A 22323-nucleotide genomic window follows, 5' to 3' on the forward strand; every position below is an offset into this window, starting at 1 on the left:
AATCTGATATTCTTAGGAAAGTTTGGAAATATTCTTCAGAAATTGAAAATTCTAAAAAAAATATTTTTTTAAAGAATTTTTAGAGGTCACTTAGAGATCAGAAAACGTGTTTTTTTTAATTTTTAGAGGTCACTTAGAGACCAGAACACGTGGATTTTTAAGAATTTTTGAGGCCACCGTACGCCCAGAAAACGTGGATTTTTTAAAGAATTTTTAAAGGCCACCTAAAGACCAGAAAAAGTGGATTTTTCAAAGAATTTTTAAAGGCCACCATAGGCCCAGAAAACTTGGATTTTTTAAAGAATTTTTAGAGGTCACTTAGAGACCAGAAAACGTGAAATTTTTAAAGAATTTTTAAAGGCCACCTGAAGCCCAGAAAACGTGGATTTTTTAAAGAATTTTTAAAGGCCACCTGAACCCCAGAAAACGTGGATTTTTTAAAGAATTTTTAAAGGCCACCTGAACCCCAGAAAACGTGGATTTTTTAAAGAATTTTTAAAGGCCACCTGAAGCCCAGAAAACGTGGATTTTTTAAAGAATTTTTAAAGGCCACCTGAAGCCCAGAAAACGTGGATTTTTTAAAGAATTTTTAGAGGCCACCTGAAGCCCAGAAAACGTGGATTTTTTAAAGAATTTTTTTAAAGGCCACCTGAAGCCCAGAAAACGTGGATTTTTTAAAGAATTTTTAAAGGCCACCTGAAGCCCAGAAAACGTGGATTTTTTAAAGAATTTTTAGAGGTTACTTAGAGACCAGAAAACCTGGATTTTTTTAAAGAATTTTTAGAGAATAGAAAGAATTGTTAAAGGCCACCTGAAGCCCAGAAAACGTGGATTTTTTAAAGAATTTTTAGAGGTCACTAACCAGAAAACCTGGATTTTTTAAAGAATTTTTAGAGAATACCTTAAGACCAGAATACGTGAATTTTTTAAAGAATTTTTAGAGGTCACTTAGAGGCCAGAAAACGTGGATTTTTTAAAGAATTTTTAGAGGTCACTTAGAGACCAGAAAACGTGGATTTTTTAAAGAATTTTTAGAGGTCACTTAGAGACCAGAAAACGTGGATTTTTTAAAGAATTGTTAGAGGTCACTTAGAGACCAGAAAATGTGGATTTTTAAAGAATTTTTAGAGGTCACATAAAGATCAGAAACCAAGGATTTTTTACGTGAATTTTTTAAAGAATTTTTAGAGGTCACTTAGAGACCAGAAAACGTGGATTTTTTAAAGAATTTTTAGAGGTCACTTAGAGACCAGAAAACGTGGATTTTTTAAAGAATTTTTAGAGGTCACTTAGAGACCAGAAAACGTGGATTTTTTAAAGAATTTTTAGAGGCCACCTAAAGACCAGAAAACGTGGATTTTTTAAAGAATTTTTAGAGGCCACCTAAAGACCAGAAAACGTGGATTTTTTAAAGAGTTTTTTAGAGGCCACCTGAGGACCAGAAAACGTGGATTTTTTAAAGAATTTTTAGAGAATACCTAAAGACCAGAAAACGTGGATTTTTTAAAGAATTTTTAGAGAATACCTAAAGACCAGAAAACGTGGATTTTTTAAAGAATTTTTAGAGAATACCTAAAGACCAGAAAACGTGGATTTTTTAAAGAATTTTTAGAGAATACCTAAAGACCAGAAAACGTGGATTTTTTAAAGAATTTTTAGAGAATACCTAAAGACCAGAAAACGTGGATTTTTTAAAGAATTTTTAGAGAATACCTAAAGACCAGAAAACGTGGATTTTTTAAAGAATTTTTAGAGAATACCTAAAGACCAGAAAACGTGGATTTTTTAAAGAATTTTTAGAGAATACCTAAAGACCAGAAAACGTGGATTTTTTAAAGAATTTTTAGAGAATACCTAAAGACCAGAAAACGTGGATTTTTTAAAGAGTTTTTAGAGAATACCTAAAGACCAGAAAACCTGGATTTTTAAAAGAATTTTAAAAGGCCACCTGAAGTCCAGAAAACGTGGATTTTTAAAGAGTTTTTAGAGAATACCTAAAGACCAGAAAACCTGGATTTTTAAAAGAATTTTAAAAGGCCACCTGAAGTCCAGAAAACGTGGATTTTTAAAGAATTTTAAAAGGCCACCTGAAGCCCAGAAAACGTGGATTTTTTAAATAATTTTTAGAGGCCACCATAGGTCCACGATACTTGGATTTTTTAAAGAATTTTTAGAGGCCACCATAGGTCCACGAAACTTGGATTTTTTAAAGAATTTTTAGAGGCCACCATAGGTCCACGAAACTTGGATTTTTAAAGAATTTTTAAAGGCCACCTGAAGCCCAGAAAACGTGGATTTTTTAAAGAATTTTTAAAGGCCACCTGAAGCCCAGAAAACGTGGATTTTTTAAAGAATTTTTAAAGGCCACCTGAAGCCCAGAAAACGTGGATTTTTTAAAGAATTTTTAAAGGCCACCTGAAGCCCAGAAAACGTGGATTTTTTAAAGAATTTTTAAAGGCCACCTGAAGCCCAGAAAACGTGGATTTTTTAAAGAATTTTTAAAGGCCACCTGAAGCCCAGAAAACGTGGATTTTTTAAAGAATTTTTAAAGGCCACCTGAAGCCCAGAAAACGTGGATTTTTTAAAGAATTTTTAAAGGCCACCTGAAGCCCAGAAAACGTGGATTTTTTAAAGAATTTTTAGAGGTTACTTAGAGACCAGAAAACCTGGATTTTTTTAAAGAATTTTTAGAGAATACCTAAAGACCAGAAAACGGGAATTTCTTAAAGAATTGTTAAAGGCCACCTGTAGCCCAGAAAACGTGGATTTTTTAAAGAATTTTTAGAGGTCACTAACCAGAAAACCTGGATTTTTTAAAGAATTTTCAGAGAATACCTTAAGACCAGAATACGTGAATTTTTTAAAGAATTTTTAGAGGTCACTTAGAGACCAGAAAACGTGGATTTTTTAAAGAATTTTTAGAGGTCACTTAGAGACCAGAAAACGTGGATTTTTTAAAGAATTTTTAGAGGTCACTTAGAGACCAGAAAATGTGGATTTTTTAAAGAATTTTTAGAGGTCACATAAAGATCAGAAACCAAGGATTTTTTAAAGAGTTTTTTAGAGGCCACCTGAGGACCAGAAAACGTGGATTTTTTAAAGAATTTTTAGAGAATACCTAAAGACCAGAAAACGTGGATTTTTTAAAGAATTTTTAGAGAATACCTAAAGACCAGAAAACGTGGATTTTTTAAAGAATTTTTAGAGAATACCTAAAGACCAGAAAACGTGGATTTTTTAAAGAGTTTTTAGAGAATACCTAAAGACCAGAAAACGTGGATTTTTTAAAGAATTTTTAGAGAATACCTAAAGACCAGAAAACGTGGATTTTTTAAAGAATTTTTAGAGAATACCTAAAGACCAGAAAACGTGGATTTTTTAAAGAGTTTTTAGAGAATACCTAAAGACCAGAAAACCTGGATTTTTAAAAGAATTTTAAAAGGCCACCTGAAGTCCAGAAAACGTGGATTTTTAAAGAATTTTAAGAGGCCACCTGAAGCCCAGAAAACGTGGATTTTTTAAATAATTTTTAGAGGCCACCATAGGTCCACGAAACTTGGATTTTTTAAAGAATTTTTAGAGGCCACCTGATGCCCAGAAAACGTGGATTTTTAAAATAATTTTTAGAGGCCACATAGGTCCACAAAACGTGAATTTTTTTAAAGAATTTTTAGAGGTCATCATATGCCAAAAAAAACGTGGATTTTTTAAAGGCTTTTAAAAGCTTCCCTTCAGGTCTTTCAACCTGTATTTTTAAAGGATTTCAAAAGCCTTCTTTCAGGTCATTAGGCGTGGAGTTTTTAAAGAATTTTTGACTCTTTCCTTTAGGTCATTAGGCGTGGTTTTTTTAAAGAATTTTTGAGACCTTCCTTCAGGCTATTAGGTGTGGTTTTTTAAAGAATTTTTGAGGATTTTCTTAAGGTCGTTAGGCGTGGATTTTTTAAAGCCTCCCTTCAGGTCTTTTAACGTGGATTTTTTAAATAATTTTTAAAGTCCCTCTTCAGATCATTAGGCGTGGATTTTTTAAAGAATTTTTGAGGCCTTCCTTTAGGTCATTAGGCGTGGTTTTTTTAAAGAATTTTTGAAGCCTTCCTTTAGGTCATTAGGCGTGGATTTTTTAAAGAATTTTTAAGGAATATATTCAGGTCATTAGTTTTGAGACCTTCCTTCAGGTCATTAGGCGTTTTAAAGTTTCATTTCAGGTCTTCCAACGCGATTTTTTTAAATTATTTTTTCACCCTTGTACCCACTTTTGATCCCCACTGTGTCCATGAATTCTCATGAAAATGAGCTGTGAGTGAAAGTCTTTAGTTTTTGCATGTAGTTTGTTTTCTTCTTTTGATTAATGTAATGAGCATTTTGGAACACTTAGAACGAGTGTAGGGACCAGAAAAAAATTAATTGGAAAAATAATTTCAAAGGAAAGAATAACCAACCATTTTGACAAAGTATGTGAAATACTCTACAAAGCTGGGACGTTTCTGACGAAAGTTATATGCGAAATGTTGTAATTTGTTAATGTGTTGGTGTGGAGTGCTTTGAAAAGAAATATTAAAAAATATTTCCAAGTAAAACAAAGAAACAAAAAATCTGCCAAATGGACTTTTAAAATTTTTTAAATAAAAAAAAAATAAGTGGCGCCCAAACAGGGGCACAAAATTTGAAACAGTAATATATAAAAAGAAAAATATATATTATTAATCCCTCATTGGATTTTGTTAATTTTTCTGAAGATATAATGACACCAAATAATCAAAAATTAAATATTTTTTCTAATGGCGCCCAACGTGGGATAACGGATTAAAATAGTAAAATGACCTTAGAGAAAAATTCTATTAGGCACTGGTTGGTTTGATATTTTTTTTTTCGAAGATATGATGCCAGAAACTCTTTAATAAAATACTTATTTAAATGGCGCCCAACGTGGGGTAAGGAATTTAAACTGTAAAATAGCCTAAGAAAAATGTATATTAATCACTCTTTAGTTTTTATACCCTCCACCATAGTATGGAGGTTATATCAAGTTTGTCATACCGTTTGTAACACCTCGAAATATACATTTTAGACCCCACAAAGTATAAATGATCTTGATCAGCATAAAATTCTATGTCGATTTTGCGATGTCCGTCCGTCTGTGGAAATCACTCTAGCTACCGAACGAAATGAAGTAAGTTGATAAAATTTTACTCAAATGTATATTATGTTTGGAGGACTTTTGGTATTGAAAATGGACCATGTAGCTCCTCGTTTTCGTATAGCCCCCATAGAATGGTACCTCCCGATATTCGGTATTTTGATGATTATGGCGACATTATTCACCGGAATTGTTTCAAATTTGGTATTTGAAGTTCGTAATGGATACTATAGCCCATGACAGAAAATTGTCCATGCAGGTCCACGTCTTCGTATAGCCCCCATATAACGGCACCTCCCAATATTCGGTATTTTGATGATTTTCGAGACATTATTCACCGGAATTGTTACAAATTTGGTATTTGAATCTCGTGATGGATACTGCAGCATATGACTGAAAATTTTCTGTACAGATCCACGTCTTCGTATAGCCCCCGGATAGCGGTACCTCCCGATATTCGTATTTTGATGATTTTAGCGACATTTTTCACCGGAATTGTTTGAACTTTGGTATTTAAAGTTCGCAATGGATACTGCAGTCTATGGCTGAAAATTGTCTGTACAACTCCACGCCTTTATATAGCTCCCATATAACGGCACCTCCCGATATTCAGTATTTTGATGATCTTAGCGACATTTTTCACCGGAATTGTTTCAAAATTGGTATATGAAGTTCGTAATGGATAGTACAGCCTATGACAGAAAATTGTCTGTACAGGTCCACGTCTTTATATAGCTCCCATATAACGGCACCTCCCGATATTCAGTATTTTGATGATTTTAGCGACATTATTCACCGGAATTGTTTAAACTTTGGTATTTAAAGTTCGCAATGGATACTGCAGTCTATGGCTGAAAATTGTCTGTACAACTCCACGCCTTCGTATAGCCCCCATATAACGGCACCTCTCGATATTCGGTATTTTGACGATTTAAGCGACATTATTCACCGAAATTGTTTCAAATTTAGAAATAGAGTTTCGTAATGGATACTCCAGCCTATCACAGAAAATTGTCTGTGCAGCTCCACGTCTTCGTATAGCCCCCAGATAGCGGTACCTCCCAATATTCGTATTTTGATGATTTTAGCGACATTATTCGCCGATTTTTTTTTTTTTTTTTTGTTTGAGTTTCGCATTTAAATTTTGTTATGGCTTTTGATAAAATATGCCTTTACAGGTCCACGTCGTCGTTTAGACCCTAATATAACAGCTGCATTCGGTATTTTTAAGATTTTAACAGAATTTTCAACAGATTTTTTTTTGAAAATTTCAAAATTCGTTCCAAATGGTGGGGGGTATTCAAAGTTCGGCCCGGCCTTTTTTAATTGTTTATTTTTCTGATGATGCAATGTTCTTAAATAAAATATTTTTTTAAATGGCGCCCAACGTGAGGTGAAAAATTAAAGCTTTAAAATTGCCTTAGAAAACATTTTATTAATCGCTGTTTGGTTTTATATTATTTTTTCCGAAGATATGATGCCAGAAATTCTCTTTTATAAAATGTCTTTAAAATGGCGCCCAACATGGGGTAAAGAATAAAAATTGTAAAATTGCCTTAGAAAATGTATAATGTATCACTCATTAGTCTTTTCTTTTTCTGATGATGTTATGCCAGCAATGCTCTTAAATAAAGTATTTTTTTAAATGGCGCCCAATGTGGGGAAGGAACATAAAATAGTAAAATAGCCTTGAAACAATATATTAGTCGCAGGTATGTTTTATATGGTTTTTTTCGTAGATATGATTCCAGTAATTCCCTCTAATAACAATATTTTTTTAATGGCGCCCAACGTGGGGTAAAAAATTAAAAAAGGAAAAATGACCCTAGAAAAAATTCTATTAATCACTCATTAATTAAAAAAAAAAATAAAAAATATGATGCCAGAAATTCTTTTTAATAACAATTTTTCTTTTTGAATGGCGCCCAACGTGGTGTAAAAAGAATTAAAACAATAAAATAACCTTAGAAAAAATTCTATTAATCACTCATTAATTAAAAAAAATTAAAAATATCATGCCAGAAATTCTTTTTAATAAAAATATTTCTTTTTGAATGGCGCCCAACGTGGGGTAAAAAATTAAAACAGGAAAAAAAAACCTTAGAGATTCTATTAATCACTCTTTAGTTTTTTTTAAATAAAAAATATGATGCCAGAAGTTCTCTGTAATAAAAATATTTTTTTGAATGGCGCCCAACGTGGGATAGAAAAAAATTAAAACAGGAAAATGGCCCTAGAGAAATTTCTATTAGTCACTCATTATTTTTTTTTTTTAATAAAAGATATGATGCCAGAAACTCTCTTTAATAAAAATATATTTTTTTTTTGAATGGCGCCCAACGTGGCGTAAAGATTAAAACTGGAAAATAACCTTAAAAAAATGCTATTAATCTTTAATTCTCTTTAGTTTTTTTTTTTTAATAAAAGATATGATGCCAGAAATTTTTATAAAAATGTTTTTTTCAATGGCGCCCAAGGTGGGGTAAAACAATAAAATAACCTTAAAAATTCTATTAATCGCTCTTTAGTTTTTAAAAAAAAATTAAAAATATGATGCCAGAAATTCTATTTAAAATAATATTTATTTGGAATGGCGCCCAACGTGGGGTAAAAAAATAAAACAGGAAAATGACCCTAGAAAGTTTATATTACTCACTCTTTAGTTTTTTTTTTAATAAAAGAAATGATGCCAGGAACTCTCTAATAAAAATATATTTTTTTGAATGGCGCCCAACGTGCGGTAAAAAAATTAAAACAGGAAAATGACCTTAGAAAAAATTCTATTAATCACTCATTAATTTAAAAAAAAAAAATGTGGCCAGAAATTCTTTTTAATAAAAATATTTCTTTTTGAATGGCGCCCAACGTGGGGTAAAACAATTAAAAAAATAAAATAACCTTAAAAAAATTCTAATGATCAGTATTTAGTTTTTTTTTTTTAAATAAAAATTTGATGCCAGAAATTCTCTTTAATAATTTTTTTTTTTTGAATGGCGCCCAACTTGGTGTAAAAAATTAAAACAGGAAAATGATTGTAGAATATTTTTTTTTTGTGGGGTTGGTTTTTCCTTTTTTTTTTTTTGACAATGTGTCAGCTTAACTCTAAAATAAAAAAAAATATTTTAAATGGCGCCCAACGTGAAATAAGAAATAAAGAATGCGAAATAGGCTACCCAATCCCAGGTTGGATAATTTGTAACATTTTTTGATTATTTTTATGATTTCGAGAAGATATGATGCTCCAAAAATTTTTATTATTATCAAATGGCGCCCAACAAGGGGCATTGACATTCCTTCCAACAAAGAAACCTTGTAACATTTAGAAAACTATTTTCTACTACTCCTGCTTGTCTTCCATTAAATCTTTTGCTCAATTGGAAATGTTAAATTAAAAGCAAACCACTTGCTATGGCAATCGACAAAAAATTTCAAAGAATATGAAAGCAGGCTACTCAATTCAGGATACTTGCAACATCAACAACAGCTCTAAAACCTTACACCTCCCTCCCTCTCTCTCTCTCTCTTTCTTTAGCCATTATCCCATACAATTCAATTCATTGGGAATTGGTATTTTTTTTTTTTGTTTTGTTTCTTGTTGCTTTTTTGCATCCAATCAAACACATGCGTCCCCATCAGCCGCATCACATGCATTTGTCGACCGAGAAATGTGTGTGTGTGTGTTGTTATCCTTTTGCGAAAAGGATAATCTTGCTGTATGTACTTTATATCTCTCGCTCTCTACTAATAATCCCATATTGTTTCATTTTGCATTTAAGTGAGTACTACATATATGTGAGTGTGTGTGTGTTTCGTTTCATTGCAGATATTATTCATGGAAAGCTGTTCCAGAATAATCGCTTTCTGGAAATCGATTATGCCCAGGGTCGTGATATACCACCCGGTTATACAACAAAGATTGCTAAAACCCTACAGGATTGGGTCGATTCATGTGATGCCATTTCCAATTGCATTGTCGAACAGATAAAACATGCAAATGCCGAGAAATCAAAGAAGCTGGATAATAAAAAGCAAATTGAACAAAAGGTAAGGCCAAATAAAAAACATGGTAGTGATGATGGGGGTACTAATGCTGGACGGATATGTTTTAATGCATTTTTTTTTAAGAATTTCTTAAGATTTAATTTTGGTCTTAAACAAATAATTTTCGAGGACCCCTTGAAGGATCTTGTAAAAAAATTTCGGGGAGTCCTCGAAGACCTTGTCACAAGGATTTCTCAATAATTTTTTGAGGTGTCCTAACAGCCTTGATACGGAAAATTTTTGAGGCCTTCCACGTGGATTTTTAATGAATTTTCATAGCCTACTCCAGACCTTACCACGTGAATTATTCAAGAATTCTTGAGGAATACTAAAATGTGTTACACCTGAATTTTTAGAGCTTTTTAGGCTTTGATTTGTTTTTTTTAAATAATTTTTGAGGCTTCCCTTCAGGTCTTTAAACGTGGATTTTTTTGAAAAATGTTTGAAGCTTTCCAATGTGTTTTTTAAAGAATTTGTTTAGGCTTTCCTTCAGGTCATTAGGCTAGGATTTTTGAGGCCTCCATTCAGGTCTTTCAACGTAGATTTTTTTAAAGAATTTTTGTGGCCTTCATTCAGGCCGGTAAGAGTGGATTTTTCGAAGAATTTTTGAGGCCTTCCTTCAGGTCATTAGTCGTGGATTTTTTAAAGAATCTTTAAGGGCTTCCCTCAGGCCTTTCAAGGTGGATTTTTTAAAGAAATTTTAAGGCCTTCCCTCAGACCTTTCAATGTGGATTTTTTAAAGAATATGTTTAGGCCTTCCTTCAGGTCATAAGGCTAGGATTTTTTTAAGAATTTGTTTAGGTCTTCCTTCAGGTCATTAGGCGTGGATTTTTAAAGAGTTTTTGGGGCATTCCTTCTTTCAGGTCATTAGGCGTGGATTTTTTAAAGAATTTTTGAGACCTTCCTTCAGGTCATTAGACGTGGATTTTCTAAAGAATTTTTGAGGCCTTCCTTCAGGTCATTAGGCGTGGATTTTTAAAGAATTTTTAGAGGCCCTCCTTCAGGTCATAAGACTAGAATTTTTTAAATAATTTTTGAGGATTTCCCTCAGGCCTTTCAATGTGGATTTTTTGGAGAATTTTTTAAGGCCTCCCTCCAGCCTTTCAAAGTGGCTTTGCGACATGAATTTTTTATATAATTTTTGAGGAATCTTTAAATTCATTTTCCGTAGATTTTTGGGGACTACTCAAAGACGTTACCAAGTGGATTTTTTAAATCCTTAACCCCTTAAACTTTATTCTGCTAGAACTTTTTAGATGTGGGGTTTTTGAAGAATTTTTTGAGAATTTCTAAAGCCCAAAAAATGTGGAATTTTTAAAGAAATTTCAAAAAATACCTAAAGCTCAGGAAATGAGTTTTTTAGAGAACATCTAAGGCTCAGAAAACGTCGATTTTTTATAAAGATTTTTTGGGGTTCTCTATAGACCAAAAAACGCGATTTTTTTAAAGATTTTTCTGAGGCCATCCTATTGCCCTGAAACGTGAATTTTTTTAAGATTTTTCTGAGGCCATCCTATTGCCCTAAAACGTGGATTTTTTAAAGATTTTTCTGAGGACATCCTACTGCCCTAAAACGTGGACTTTTTAAAGATTTTTCTGAGGCCATCCTATTGCCCTGAAACGTGGATTTTTTAAAGATTTTTCTGAGGCCATCCTATTGCCCTGAAACGTGGATTTTTTAAAGATTTTCTGAGGCCATCCTATTGCCCTAAAACGTGGATTTTTTTAAAGATTTTTGAGGTCATCCTATTGCCCTAAAACGTGGATTTCTTAACGATTTTTCTGAATCCATCCTATTGTTCTAAAACGTGGATTTTTTAAAAGATTTTTGAGGTCTCCCGTAGACCTAAAATGTGGATTTTTTAAAGATTTTTCTGAGGCCATCCTATTAGCCTAAAACGTGGATTTTTTAAAGATTTTTCTGAGGCCATCCTATTGCCCTAAAACGTGGATTTTTTAAAGATTTTTCTGAGGCCATCCTATTGCCATAAAACGTGGAGTTTTCAAAGATTTTTCTGAGGCCATCCTATTGCCCTAAAACGTGGATTTTTTAAAGATTTTTCTGAGGCTATCCTATTGCCCTTAAACGTGGATTTTTTAAAGATTTTTCTGAGGCCATCCTATTGCCCTAAAACGTGGATTTTTTAAAGATTTTTCTGAGGCTATCCTATTGCCCTTAAACGTGGATTTTTTAAAGATTTTTCTGAGACCATCCTATTGCCCTAAAACGTGGATTTTTTAAAGATTTTTCTGAGGCTATCCTATTGCCCTTAAACGTGGATTTTTTAAAGATTTTTCTGAGGTTATCCTATTGCCCTTAAACGTGGATTTTTTAAAGATTTTTTTTATCTTTATTTTAATTTCCAAATGTTTGCTATTTAAAACTATTCAATTATTTATTAAAAAAGCATTCTACCGATTCGGTATTTTTTATGCATTTCAGTTTCAGGCTTTTTTTAATTTAAACAAATCACAATTTATCTGCAGATAAATTTCCAAATTTTGGCAATTGATAAAATTATCCATCTTTTAATAAATTATTATTTAAAAATTCACTCTCCACATTGGGGATTTATTTAATGAATTTCTAAAGCATACTTTCAGGCTAATTTTTTAATTTAAATCAAATCGCAGTTTATCTGCAGATTAATTTCCAAAAATTTGGCCATTTAAAAAAGTGACCATGTTTTTGTCAAACATTCATTAAAAATTCATTCTCCACAAATTGTGGCACTTGATGGCGAAATTACAGCCACTTGACTGGCTGGGATTTCATAGACAGACACCCTCACTCATGATTTCATCGTCGTTCGTCATACCTTATTAATTTAATTAAAACTTTGTCACTGATTTTGTTTTATGCGAATGAGAATAATGCCTGGGAGTTAGCCAAACCTATTTGTTTAACAGTCAGTCCAACCCTCCCGCTAAACATTGCTAATGCTCTTCCAAATGCGTCTTCTCTTCTTTTCTTTTCAGATATTTAATTTGAAGAAAGTTTTCAAAACTCAAATTAACGACAACGATGATGCCATGCAAATCGATTCACGGGAAACAACAACCTCATCCACCAGCCAGGAGGCAGCGCGCAAGAAAAGTTCCAAAGTTAAGCCATCACGATCTGCGGGTAAGTTGGACGAAACGGGAAAAAAAAACTTTCAAATTCACTTAAATGTTAATTCAATTGGTGGTGGGGTTGGAGAGGTGTAGGAGAAGCTTGGAGGGTGTCCATTACAATGTAAAAAGGTGCAATGTGTTTGCACAGAAAATAATTCTCCAACCCTCCCCTCACCCACTTTTCAAACTCTCGCTGGCAAAGTCAACAATCAAGGATCTTCGACGCCCAACACTTGAACACTTCAAGTTTTGCTGCAGCACTTTCTGACAGTTGCAATGCTGGGCTCTGCTGCATCAGTTTCAGTCAGTCCGTCAGCCAGCCAGTCGTCATTCATCCATCAAATGCCATGATGAATACCCATTAGAAGCTACTGTTGTTGTTTGCCATTTGAATAGATTTCCCAGCCCAGCCTTGTGGCTGGCCATTGGAGTTCCAGGAAAGACTGCTGATGGTGGCGTTGATGATATTGCATCTGCATGAAGCTGCAGCCATTTGTTGCTTTCTCCATTGCGGCGGGTACTTTTCATCATCAATATTAACGGCATTAAGTTGGCGATCCTTGAAGTTGATTCAATGAAGCGTGCATATTTTTCAAACTAGCTCTTAATTTGTTTTCTTTGGCATCGGCAAATTTGGCGAATTGATTTTTTTCCTGTTAAAAGTTTTGAGGGGGAGTCCTCCGCTAAATTGCTGCAATTGATTTGTAAGCGAGAGAAAGTTAGGAATTGGGTGATTTGGGAAGGGAAGAACACCAAGAGAATTTTTTCCTATAAAAATCCGAAACAAAATACCAAATATTTTCTCTAGGAGAGTGGCAAAAAAAATCATTATAGAAGGACAAAAAGGCCGGGCCGAGCTTTGAATACCCTTAACCATTTGGAAAAAATAAAATTTGAAACAATTCCGGTCAATAATGTCACTAAAATCACCAAAATACCGAATATCGGGAGGTACCGTTATATGGGGGCTATACGAAGACGTGGACCTGCACGGTCAATTTTCTCTCATAGGCTGTAGTATTCATTACGAACTTCAAATACCAAAATTGAAACAATTCCGATGAATAATGTCGCTTAAATCATCAAAATACCGAATATCGGGAGGTACCATTATATGGGTGCTATACGAAGGCCAGGACCTGCGCGGACAATTTTCTGTCTTAGGCTGTAGTATTCATTACGAACTTCAAATACCAAAATTGAAACAATTCCGATGAATAATGTCGCTAAAAGCATCAAAATATCGAATATCGGGAGGCACCACTATATGGCGGCTATACGAAGACGTGGACCTGCACGGACAATTTTCTCTCATAGGCTATCATATCCATTACGAACTTCAAATACCAAACTTGAAAGAATTCTGGTGAATAATGTCGCTAAAACCATAAAAATACCGAATATCGAGAGGTACCGTTATATGGGGGCTATACGAAGGCATAGACCTGCGCTCACAATTTTCTGGCTTAGGCTGTAGTATCCATTACGAACTTCAAATACCAAATTTTAAACAATTCCGCTAAATAATGTCGCTAAAATCATCAGAATACCGAATATCGGTAGGTACCGTTATATCGGGGCTATACGAAGACGTGGACCTACATGGCCCATTTTCAATAACAAAAGTCCTGCAGACATAATACACATTTAAATAAAATTTTATCAACCTACTTCATTTCATTCGGAAGCTAGAGTGATTTCCACAGACGGACAGACGTACGGACATTGATAAATCGACAGAATCTTATGCTGATCAAGAGACTATATGTACTTTGTGGGGTCTAAAATGTATATTTCGAGGTGTTACAAACGGAATGTCAAACTTAATATACCCTCCATACTATGGTGGGTATAAAAAAGATTTATTTTTAGATGATTAAAAAGGTCGGTTTGGAGAAGGACCTTAAACGATTGATACACAAGACCCTATCCTATAAGACACCTAAGACGTCTGCTCAAAAACGACGACGACGAAACATCTAATGAAGTTCAAAAAGAAGTTTTATAAACGTTGTTAGAAGTCGAGGAATGAAACAAGTCCGCTTTGTTAGGGTGTAATTTCAATTCTAGTTTTTATTTAAAAATAGGTTCCTTAAGTTCTACTGAAACTTATCTTACTTAACCTAATTATTCTTATCTATTCTAATATTGAATGGAGAACATTGCAGGACTGCTTGCCATTTTATTCAAGTGGTCTTGTACATACAGGGTGAGATGAAAAAACTGCAACCAACTTCAGACTGCCGACATTTCTAAGCCACTCGTCCGCCAGCTGTTAAAATTATTCTAGTGACAGCTCATTATATTGTTTACAGGCTTACAAAAGCATTTTGGTGAGAATTTTCCCGGAAAAAAGTTATTCGTGATGGAATTCAAGCTGGATAGGTGTGATTTCTTGATATTTGGCTGGAAAATCACAAGTGGCTATCATTAGGCCACTACAGCATTTAAATGTGAATAAATCTTTTCTGTCTCGTACCATCGTTGATACTGGTAGCGTAGCCCGACATCAAGGAAGTGGACGGAAGAACACAGCAACATCAGCAGAAATGGTTCGAAAAGTAAAGAAGCGACTTGATCGAAACCCATGACGCAGTGGCCGAAAAATGCCTCGTGACCGGAAATATCGCAATATTCCATTCGGCAAATATTGAAAAATGAATGGAGCTCGGGGTAATGCCATTGAAATTCCACAAAGTGCAAGGTTCGAAAAGTAAGGAAGCGACTTGATCGAAACCCACGTCGCAGTGGCCGAAAAATGGCTCGTGAGCTGAACATATCGCAATATGCCGTCTGGCAAATATTGAAAAGTGAATGGAGCTCGGGGTAAAGCCATTGAAATACCAAAAAGTGCAAGAAGTTACACCTCAGCAGAAAGAAAATAAGCTCAGAAGAGCTAAAGAGTTGCTTCGCTTGGCCAAAAGTGGTGAATTGCCGAGTTTGGTTTTCTCCGATGAGAAAACATTCATTGTCCAGTAGTTTGTAAACAAACAAAATGATCCTGTTTACTTGCCACAGAGGTCAGCTGAAATGTGCACCTTTCGTTGGCCACCTGAACTCAAGCGCCGGCCATGGTGATGGGGCATGCCAATATTTTGCCCGCAGATCTTGGACATTCCAACAGGACTCAGCGGCATGGCACTCAGCACGCCAACGCCACACAAGGATTACAAAATGAGGTTCCTTCCAATATTTTGCTCGCAGATCTTGGACATTCCAACAGGACTCAGCAGCATCGCACCCGTTGGACTATGGTGCCTGGAGTATTTTGGAAAGCAAGGTTGGCACTAAAAAACACCAAAGTGTAGATCATCTCAAGCAAGTGTTTCGCCAGGAATGGGCCTAAATACCGCAGAGCAACATTCGGGCAACGTGTGACGGTTTCATTGGCCGTTTGAAGGCCATAATTCGTGCCAAAGGTGACCAATTCGAACAAATATAGACTTATTCTAAAATTTGATGCTATGTCCGACATTTTTTGCTTTCATTCAATGAAATTTAAAAAATATGTAAAAATTATGGCGTTTGACTTTGTTGCAGTTTTTTTTTATCTCAACCTGTATTCTTATCTATTCTAATATTGAACGGAGAACATAGAAGGGCTGCTTGCCATTTCATTCAAGTCGTCTTGTACATCTACTGAGCGAATCGATATCTCTGCGCGGAAATCATAACCTTTATTATCTCACACATTATCGAATTGTTCACATGTAGTATTTTATGTCGACTGGAAAATATGTAATTTTAGAATATTTATTGTCTATTGCGAGATTTTTCCAGCGCCTCAACCGCACTCAAAAGTATGTCCAAAGTATTTTGTACAAACGTTGCTTGGGAAAAAGGAAATCCCTTCCTATTGAAGTATTAAAACATTTTCTTATCAAAATCATTAGAATTATCCAATATAAGTATGAATATGTCTTTTAAAAATGGTATCTCTCTATGGGACCAAGAAGGACTTTTGAAGATGGGAATCTTTAGCTGATAAGGAGACACGATACAGCTTTTTTAGCGTTGGGCCTTAAGAACTGCTTATGATAATATGTCTTAACCTAGCTTAACCCGGATTGGCTGTCCGTAAGTTAGATCCCTGTTTAAGTAAAATCTCTCTATATCTGCTTGAACATTGAAACACCAGGAATACTTAGAGTGAATGCCATTAATATTCGATTTTTTGTTTATTTTTTAAGTAAAAATTTCCTTTTAAAATTATAAAAAATCTGCCATTAGTATTCGGGTTTTAAGTTATAACCTAGAAAACTATTAAAAAAAAAATACATAAATATTAATATCTTGTAGGATAGCCCTTATTTTTAATCACTTCTGAAAGGCGATTTGGCATATTCTTAATGCATTTTTGTAAATAATCAACTCCGATTTTATTCCATTCTTCTTGAAGCCTGTTTTTAAGATCATTTTTCGAAGAAACTGGCTTCTCACGAACACGCCGATCCAAATGATCCCACAAATTTTCAATCGGATTCATGTCGGGTGATTGTGATGGCGTATTTATAACTTTTGGGCAATTGTATAATATGCTTAGGGTCATTGTCTTGGTATAATTTAAATGTAGACAAAATACCCATTTTTTCAGCAGATTGCTTCAAAGTGTCTTTCAAAATTGTTAAATAAGACTCCTTATTCATTATAGCATCAATGAAATCTAGGTTTCCCACTCCTTTCGCCGATATGCATCCCCACACCATGACACTTCCACCTCCGTGTTTTACTGTTGGAGTGATATTTTTCCCTTTCAGTTCCTCATTCGGTTTACGCCAAACCATAGCCTTCCCATCACTTCCAAATGTGTTAAATTTGTTCTCATCGAGGAAAATTACATCATCCCACCAAGATACATCCTTCTGAATATGTTCCTTCGCAAAATTGAGGCGATTTCTTCTATTGACCAAATTCACAAAGGGTTTTTTTTTTTTGAGCCACTCGACCGTTGTACCCTTCTCTTTTTATTATGCGGCGTACAGTTAACTCAGAAATTGATTTTTTTTTTAATTCCGTTTTAACCTCGGCCACAATTTTAGGAGCACTAAGTCGCGGATTTACTTTTATTTTCCTGACACTATTGCGTTCTTCCATCTTGGTTAGTTTTTTGGGCTGGCCAGTTTGTTTCTTAAACTCAATTCTACCCTCATTTTTGTACCTTTTGACGATATCACCAATCGTATTTTGTTTTATATTTAACATTTCAGCAATTTCTTTATACTTTTTTCCGTTTTTGTAATGTATAATTTCCAAATTTCTCAAATTTGGCGGAGTATTTTTTCTTTTACGACCCATTGTAGTTTATAAGAGTCAAAAAATAAAAAGAATGCTGTTTATGCATGTGTTGAACTTTTTTTGTGTTTTGTTAATGCGTGATTCCCCACTTTCTACAGAAAACATGCAGCATTGAAGATTTACAGCGTTGTATTTGCGAGTTTGGGGAAAAACCGAATATTAATGGTGCACAAATATTTTGATATTTTCCGTATTGGTCGAATTTGCCATATTAAAGTAAATATTACGAAATAAATTATGAGGTAATTTTTACCTCTAAATATGTATATTTCACTACATAAAAAATAGATTTTTTTAAAATCTAAATAGAAATTTCGACTTACAAAAAAATCTATAAAAAACCGAATATTAATGGCATTAACTGTATGTCTTAATTTGGAGCTTCTGAAACATTTTTTATGTCTCCCGTTTTTTGTTTTTTTTTTTTGCAAATTTATTTTTCTCCTTTCCCTAGCCGACTCATTTCTTCTCCGCTTCTCACTTTGGAAATTCACTGTGCCACATGTGATATATCGTTATGAGTCTTATTAATTTTTGACATTTTGCTTGGCATTTGCGATTTTTTTTGCTCCCTGTGACCTTAAGGATAATATGGGATTTAGATTTACTTAAAGCGAGAAAAAAAACAAGGAAAAAAGGAAGCTTCTGTGACATTGAAATATGGGTGTTGTGCTCCATTTGACTGTGTCCAAAAATACATATTATGGTATTTAACCTTTAGCGTGAGATAAAGAGTCTTATACAATTTGTTATCATATGCCCTGCAGCGTTTTTTCGTATTTTTTCTCTCTCTCTTTTAACTTATTAACAGTAACTTTATTCGCAGCAAAATATTTAGATTGGGGTGGTGCTTGGGCGAAAAATTTATTTTATATTATCTAAGTTTTCCCTTTTCTTCTCGTTTTTTGCAGTTTGAAAGGATTCCGGTGACTGGTTGCGGAATACTAAGTGTGTCGCTGAAATGGACAGCATCTCGATTTATGAATATTCAAATTATGAACACGCTCGCTCATCCAATATAATTTGCCAATAAAATATCATTTTTGGAATTTAATTTAACTGCAAGGCCGTTTTATATTTTGGAGATGGCTGCATGCAGTTGGCAACGGCCATGGAAAACGAATTAATTTTTGTTCTCAATAAATTTTTTTACAAAGAATCAGCGACGTTACAAATTAAGACAAGACTGCTACATAAAATTATGGCAAGTGGCAGTTTGGTGATAAGAAACTTGTTGTTGGAATATATTATCAAAGGGTCGAGGTAATTTAAGATTTAAAATATTTCTATTTCAGTCTAGGTCAGCGAAGTTTCGGACGAGTTGGCAACGGCCATGGTGGCTAGGAGACGGCCATATGAAAAACGAATCAATTTTTGTTCTCAATAAAAATTTTAACAAAGAATCACCTACGTTACAGATGAAGGCAAGACTTCAACATAAAATAATGCCAAGTGAAGATTGGAGATAAGAAACTTGCTGTTGGAATATATTATTAAAGGGTTAAGGTAATTTAAGATTTAAAATATTTCTATTTCAGTCTAGGCCAGCGCAGACTGGACCAAGAGAAGTTGAATATGTCATCAAAGGGCACTTTAAGACGGCCATATGAAAAAAGATAATACAGGGTTCCCCATTCCAATCGACGAGGCTTGTCCGCAGGCAACATTCTTTGTGTCAATTGAATTTTGTACGGGAACAAATGCAAATCAATGCGAATAATCCATTGTAAAGTGGACCGAGCCATGCCCAACTGTTGAGAACGGCGTTTTTTGGATGTTCTTGAGGACCTCTCAACACTGGCTCGTACGGCAGCGATATTCTCGGCCGATCGCCTTGGTCGACTTTTATATGGCCTCTATGGATTAGAAAGAGCCTTACCAGTCGAAAATTTTTTGTATAAACGCTTAATGGTGTTCTTAGAAGGCGCACTTCTCACATTTTTTTTCACAATTGACTTCTTCTGTTGAATGTAAATTTCAACTATTTCAGAGCGCTCGCGTGGCGTGTATTGGTTCATGGTAAAAATCTGCTTGGACTGACGCTTCAAAGGCGGTATGTCATTAAGCGATGTGACATCTCTGTCAAAAGTTATGGCGTTGCCAGATGGATCCGTCGAATATGGGCAACTCTGTAAACTTGTTGCGGAATATGTTATCAAAGGGCACTTTGAGATTTAGGTTAGCGGAGATCGAATCTAGGTAGGTCACTCGCTTTCAACTCATCGGGCATGTTAGATGCTGTTAGATGCTGAATATGCTGATATAAAATTCCATTGGATAAATGCAGTCCGACTGTAAAAACCTATTTCAATACTCAAGGCAACGGCCATGATGATCAGGAGACGGCATACGAATGAATTAGTGTTCTCAATGAAATTTTAACAAAGAATCCGCGAGGGAATAAATTAGACCAAGACCACGCGCAAAAAAGTCAAGTGGCAGAATGGAGATAAGACACTTGTTGTGGAATATTTTATCAAAGGGTTATTTAAAATTGGGAATATTTTTCTAGTCTAGGCCAGCGGAGATTGAAACTAGGGAAGTTCCATGCACCCAACCAATAGACTACATGTTTCGCTGTCGGTTAGGGAACCCATAAGGCATATGAGATGCTATTTTAGAGACTATGATGGCTAGGAGACGGGATATGAAAAACAAATTAATTTTTGTTCTCAATAAAATTTTAACATAGAATACGCGAGGATATACATTAAGTCAAGACGACATGAAATAATGCCAAGTGGCAGATTGGAGATCAGAAACCTGTGGAAAGAGTCAAGGTAATTAAAGTTTTCAAAATATTTTTTAAGTCTAGGTGAGATAAGATTGAATCTAGGCGGGTCACACGCATCCAATTAGTAGGCGATGCTATTCATCGTAGGTTAAGGGACTCATCAGGTCTTCTTTGAAATATTTTATATGCGAATTAATGTCAAACATTTTTCATTCCAAGTTTGTCTTTAATCTGGCTTTGGAAACCTATTTCAGGTTTCAATCCTTTTCTGGTTTAAAGTTTTTATTCTTCTAATAATGCCCACCATAATATTGAAACCCCGATCTTATCTTCTGTTGACACAGGTCAACATTGAAAATCGATTTTTAGGTAGTTTTAGGTCGAAGATAGAATTATTTATCCATCGAAATTTCTGAATGTCGAATTTTGCCCTTGAAAACGTATTCTTAACTTAGTTTGAGCCCAGCAGTTTTTTTTAATTACAGAGCTTAAATTGAAATGTATTTCCCCATTTTTATACCCTCATCCTTATGGTTAAAGGGGGGGATATATCATTTGATACGGCCAAAACGTGTCTCATTGAAAAAAAGGTTTTAGACCCTAGGTCTCTTTCGACCAAATTGGTTTCACGACATTTGGAGTCGATCTAGCGATGTCCGCCCGTCCGCCTGTCTGGATGTTGAGCACGCTAACTCTCGAAGAGAGTTTCCGACTTGATCCAAACTTGGTATATCATAATTTTATTGTCAAACTTAGATAGAGTTCGGAGATGGACAATATCGGTCCACTCCTTCTGGTAACTCCCCCAAAAATTTCGAAATTTTCAAAAAAAAAAAATTACTGCAAAAAAAAGCGAAAGGATAATCCGGTTTTGCTCCAACTTTGTAAATCCTAATATTTGTATCAGTGCTACGTCAGGTGCGAAAATTGACAATATCGGTCCACACCATGAAGAACCACCCCACCACCAAAAGGGTAAAAATTGAATTTAATATCCTTGAAACTCAAAAAATGCAAAATTAACATCCGATTCCATTCAGACTTGGCAAATCTCAATATTTCCATAAACACAAGATCTCTTATAAAGATGGTAGAGATCGGACCATCTTGTGGTACATGCCCCACAAAGGGTCAATGTTTGGAATAACCAAAACGATCATAAAATTCGATATAAGCATTCGGTTCTCCTCAAATTACACACATCACAATATTTTGAATTAACCCATGGTCTGGTGTGAATATGGAATATATCGGTGCACTCCTTCTGGTACCTTCCGCACAAAAGTTCAAAATTTTGAATATTTTTGAAGCTCATAAAACGCAAATTAACATCCGATTCCATTTAGACTTGTCGTATGCCAAAATTTCTAGCAACACAAGATCCGTTGTAAATATGGAAGAGATCGGACCATTCCCCACGGAGGGTTCAACATTTTTGAAAAAAAAAAAAACAAAACTCTCAAAGAATGCGAAATCCAAATATTTTTGCTAACGCAAGATCTGGCCAAGCCCTTTTGGTACCTCATGTACAAAGGATCACAATTTTCAATGCTTATATCTGTCACAACTTGCGAAACAATTCGGCGATTCTTTACAACTTGACATCTCTAAATATTTCTCTTAGCCAGAAATCTGATATGAATATATAATTTATGATTTCGCATAATATTGTATATAAATATTCGATTTTTATTCCTCTTCTAAATTTTTTTTTTTTTAACTCAATGACACTTGTTCTAGTTTTCTTTGTCCTGAAATACTTCATAAATTTACAAATTTTAATTTTCCCCAAAATATTTGAAAAAAATTATCCTGAAAATTTACACATAACAAACTTAATTAAACAAAGTTTTCAATACCCAAAACAAATTTCCATAATTTCTCAACTTCAAAATAATATCACAAATCATCCATTTTTGCCCCCTTCGAAATTGTTTCAAATTGCCATTTAGGCTTCATAGTAGCACATAGACATTTCTCTAATTCGCAAAACTTTTAATAG

General features: G+C 34.4%; 1 protein-coding gene across 1 annotated transcript in view; it reads left to right on the plus strand.

Moving 5' to 3' along the window:
* LOC101888979 (COP9 signalosome complex subunit 7) overlaps positions 1–18646 on the plus strand; it is a 133654-nt gene extending 115008 nt beyond the window's left edge. The window contains exons 3-5 of the mRNA XM_059123694.1: positions 8958–9178; positions 12155–12302; positions 18499–18646. Of these exons, the coding sequence (XP_058979677.1) occupies positions 8958–9178; positions 12155–12302; positions 18499–18503 (374 nt within the window). The 3' untranslated portion in view covers positions 18504–18646. The remainder of the gene's footprint in view (positions 1–8957; positions 9179–12154; positions 12303–18498) is intronic.
* The last annotated feature ends 3677 nt before the right edge of the window (positions 18647–22323 follow it).

This window comes from Musca domestica, unplaced genomic scaffold (genome assembly GCF_030504385.1).
Source record: "Musca domestica strain aabys unplaced genomic scaffold, Musca_domestica.polishedcontigs.V.1.1 25, whole genome shotgun sequence".
NCBI classification, from domain to species: Eukaryota; Metazoa; Arthropoda; class Insecta; order Diptera; family Muscidae; genus Musca; species Musca domestica.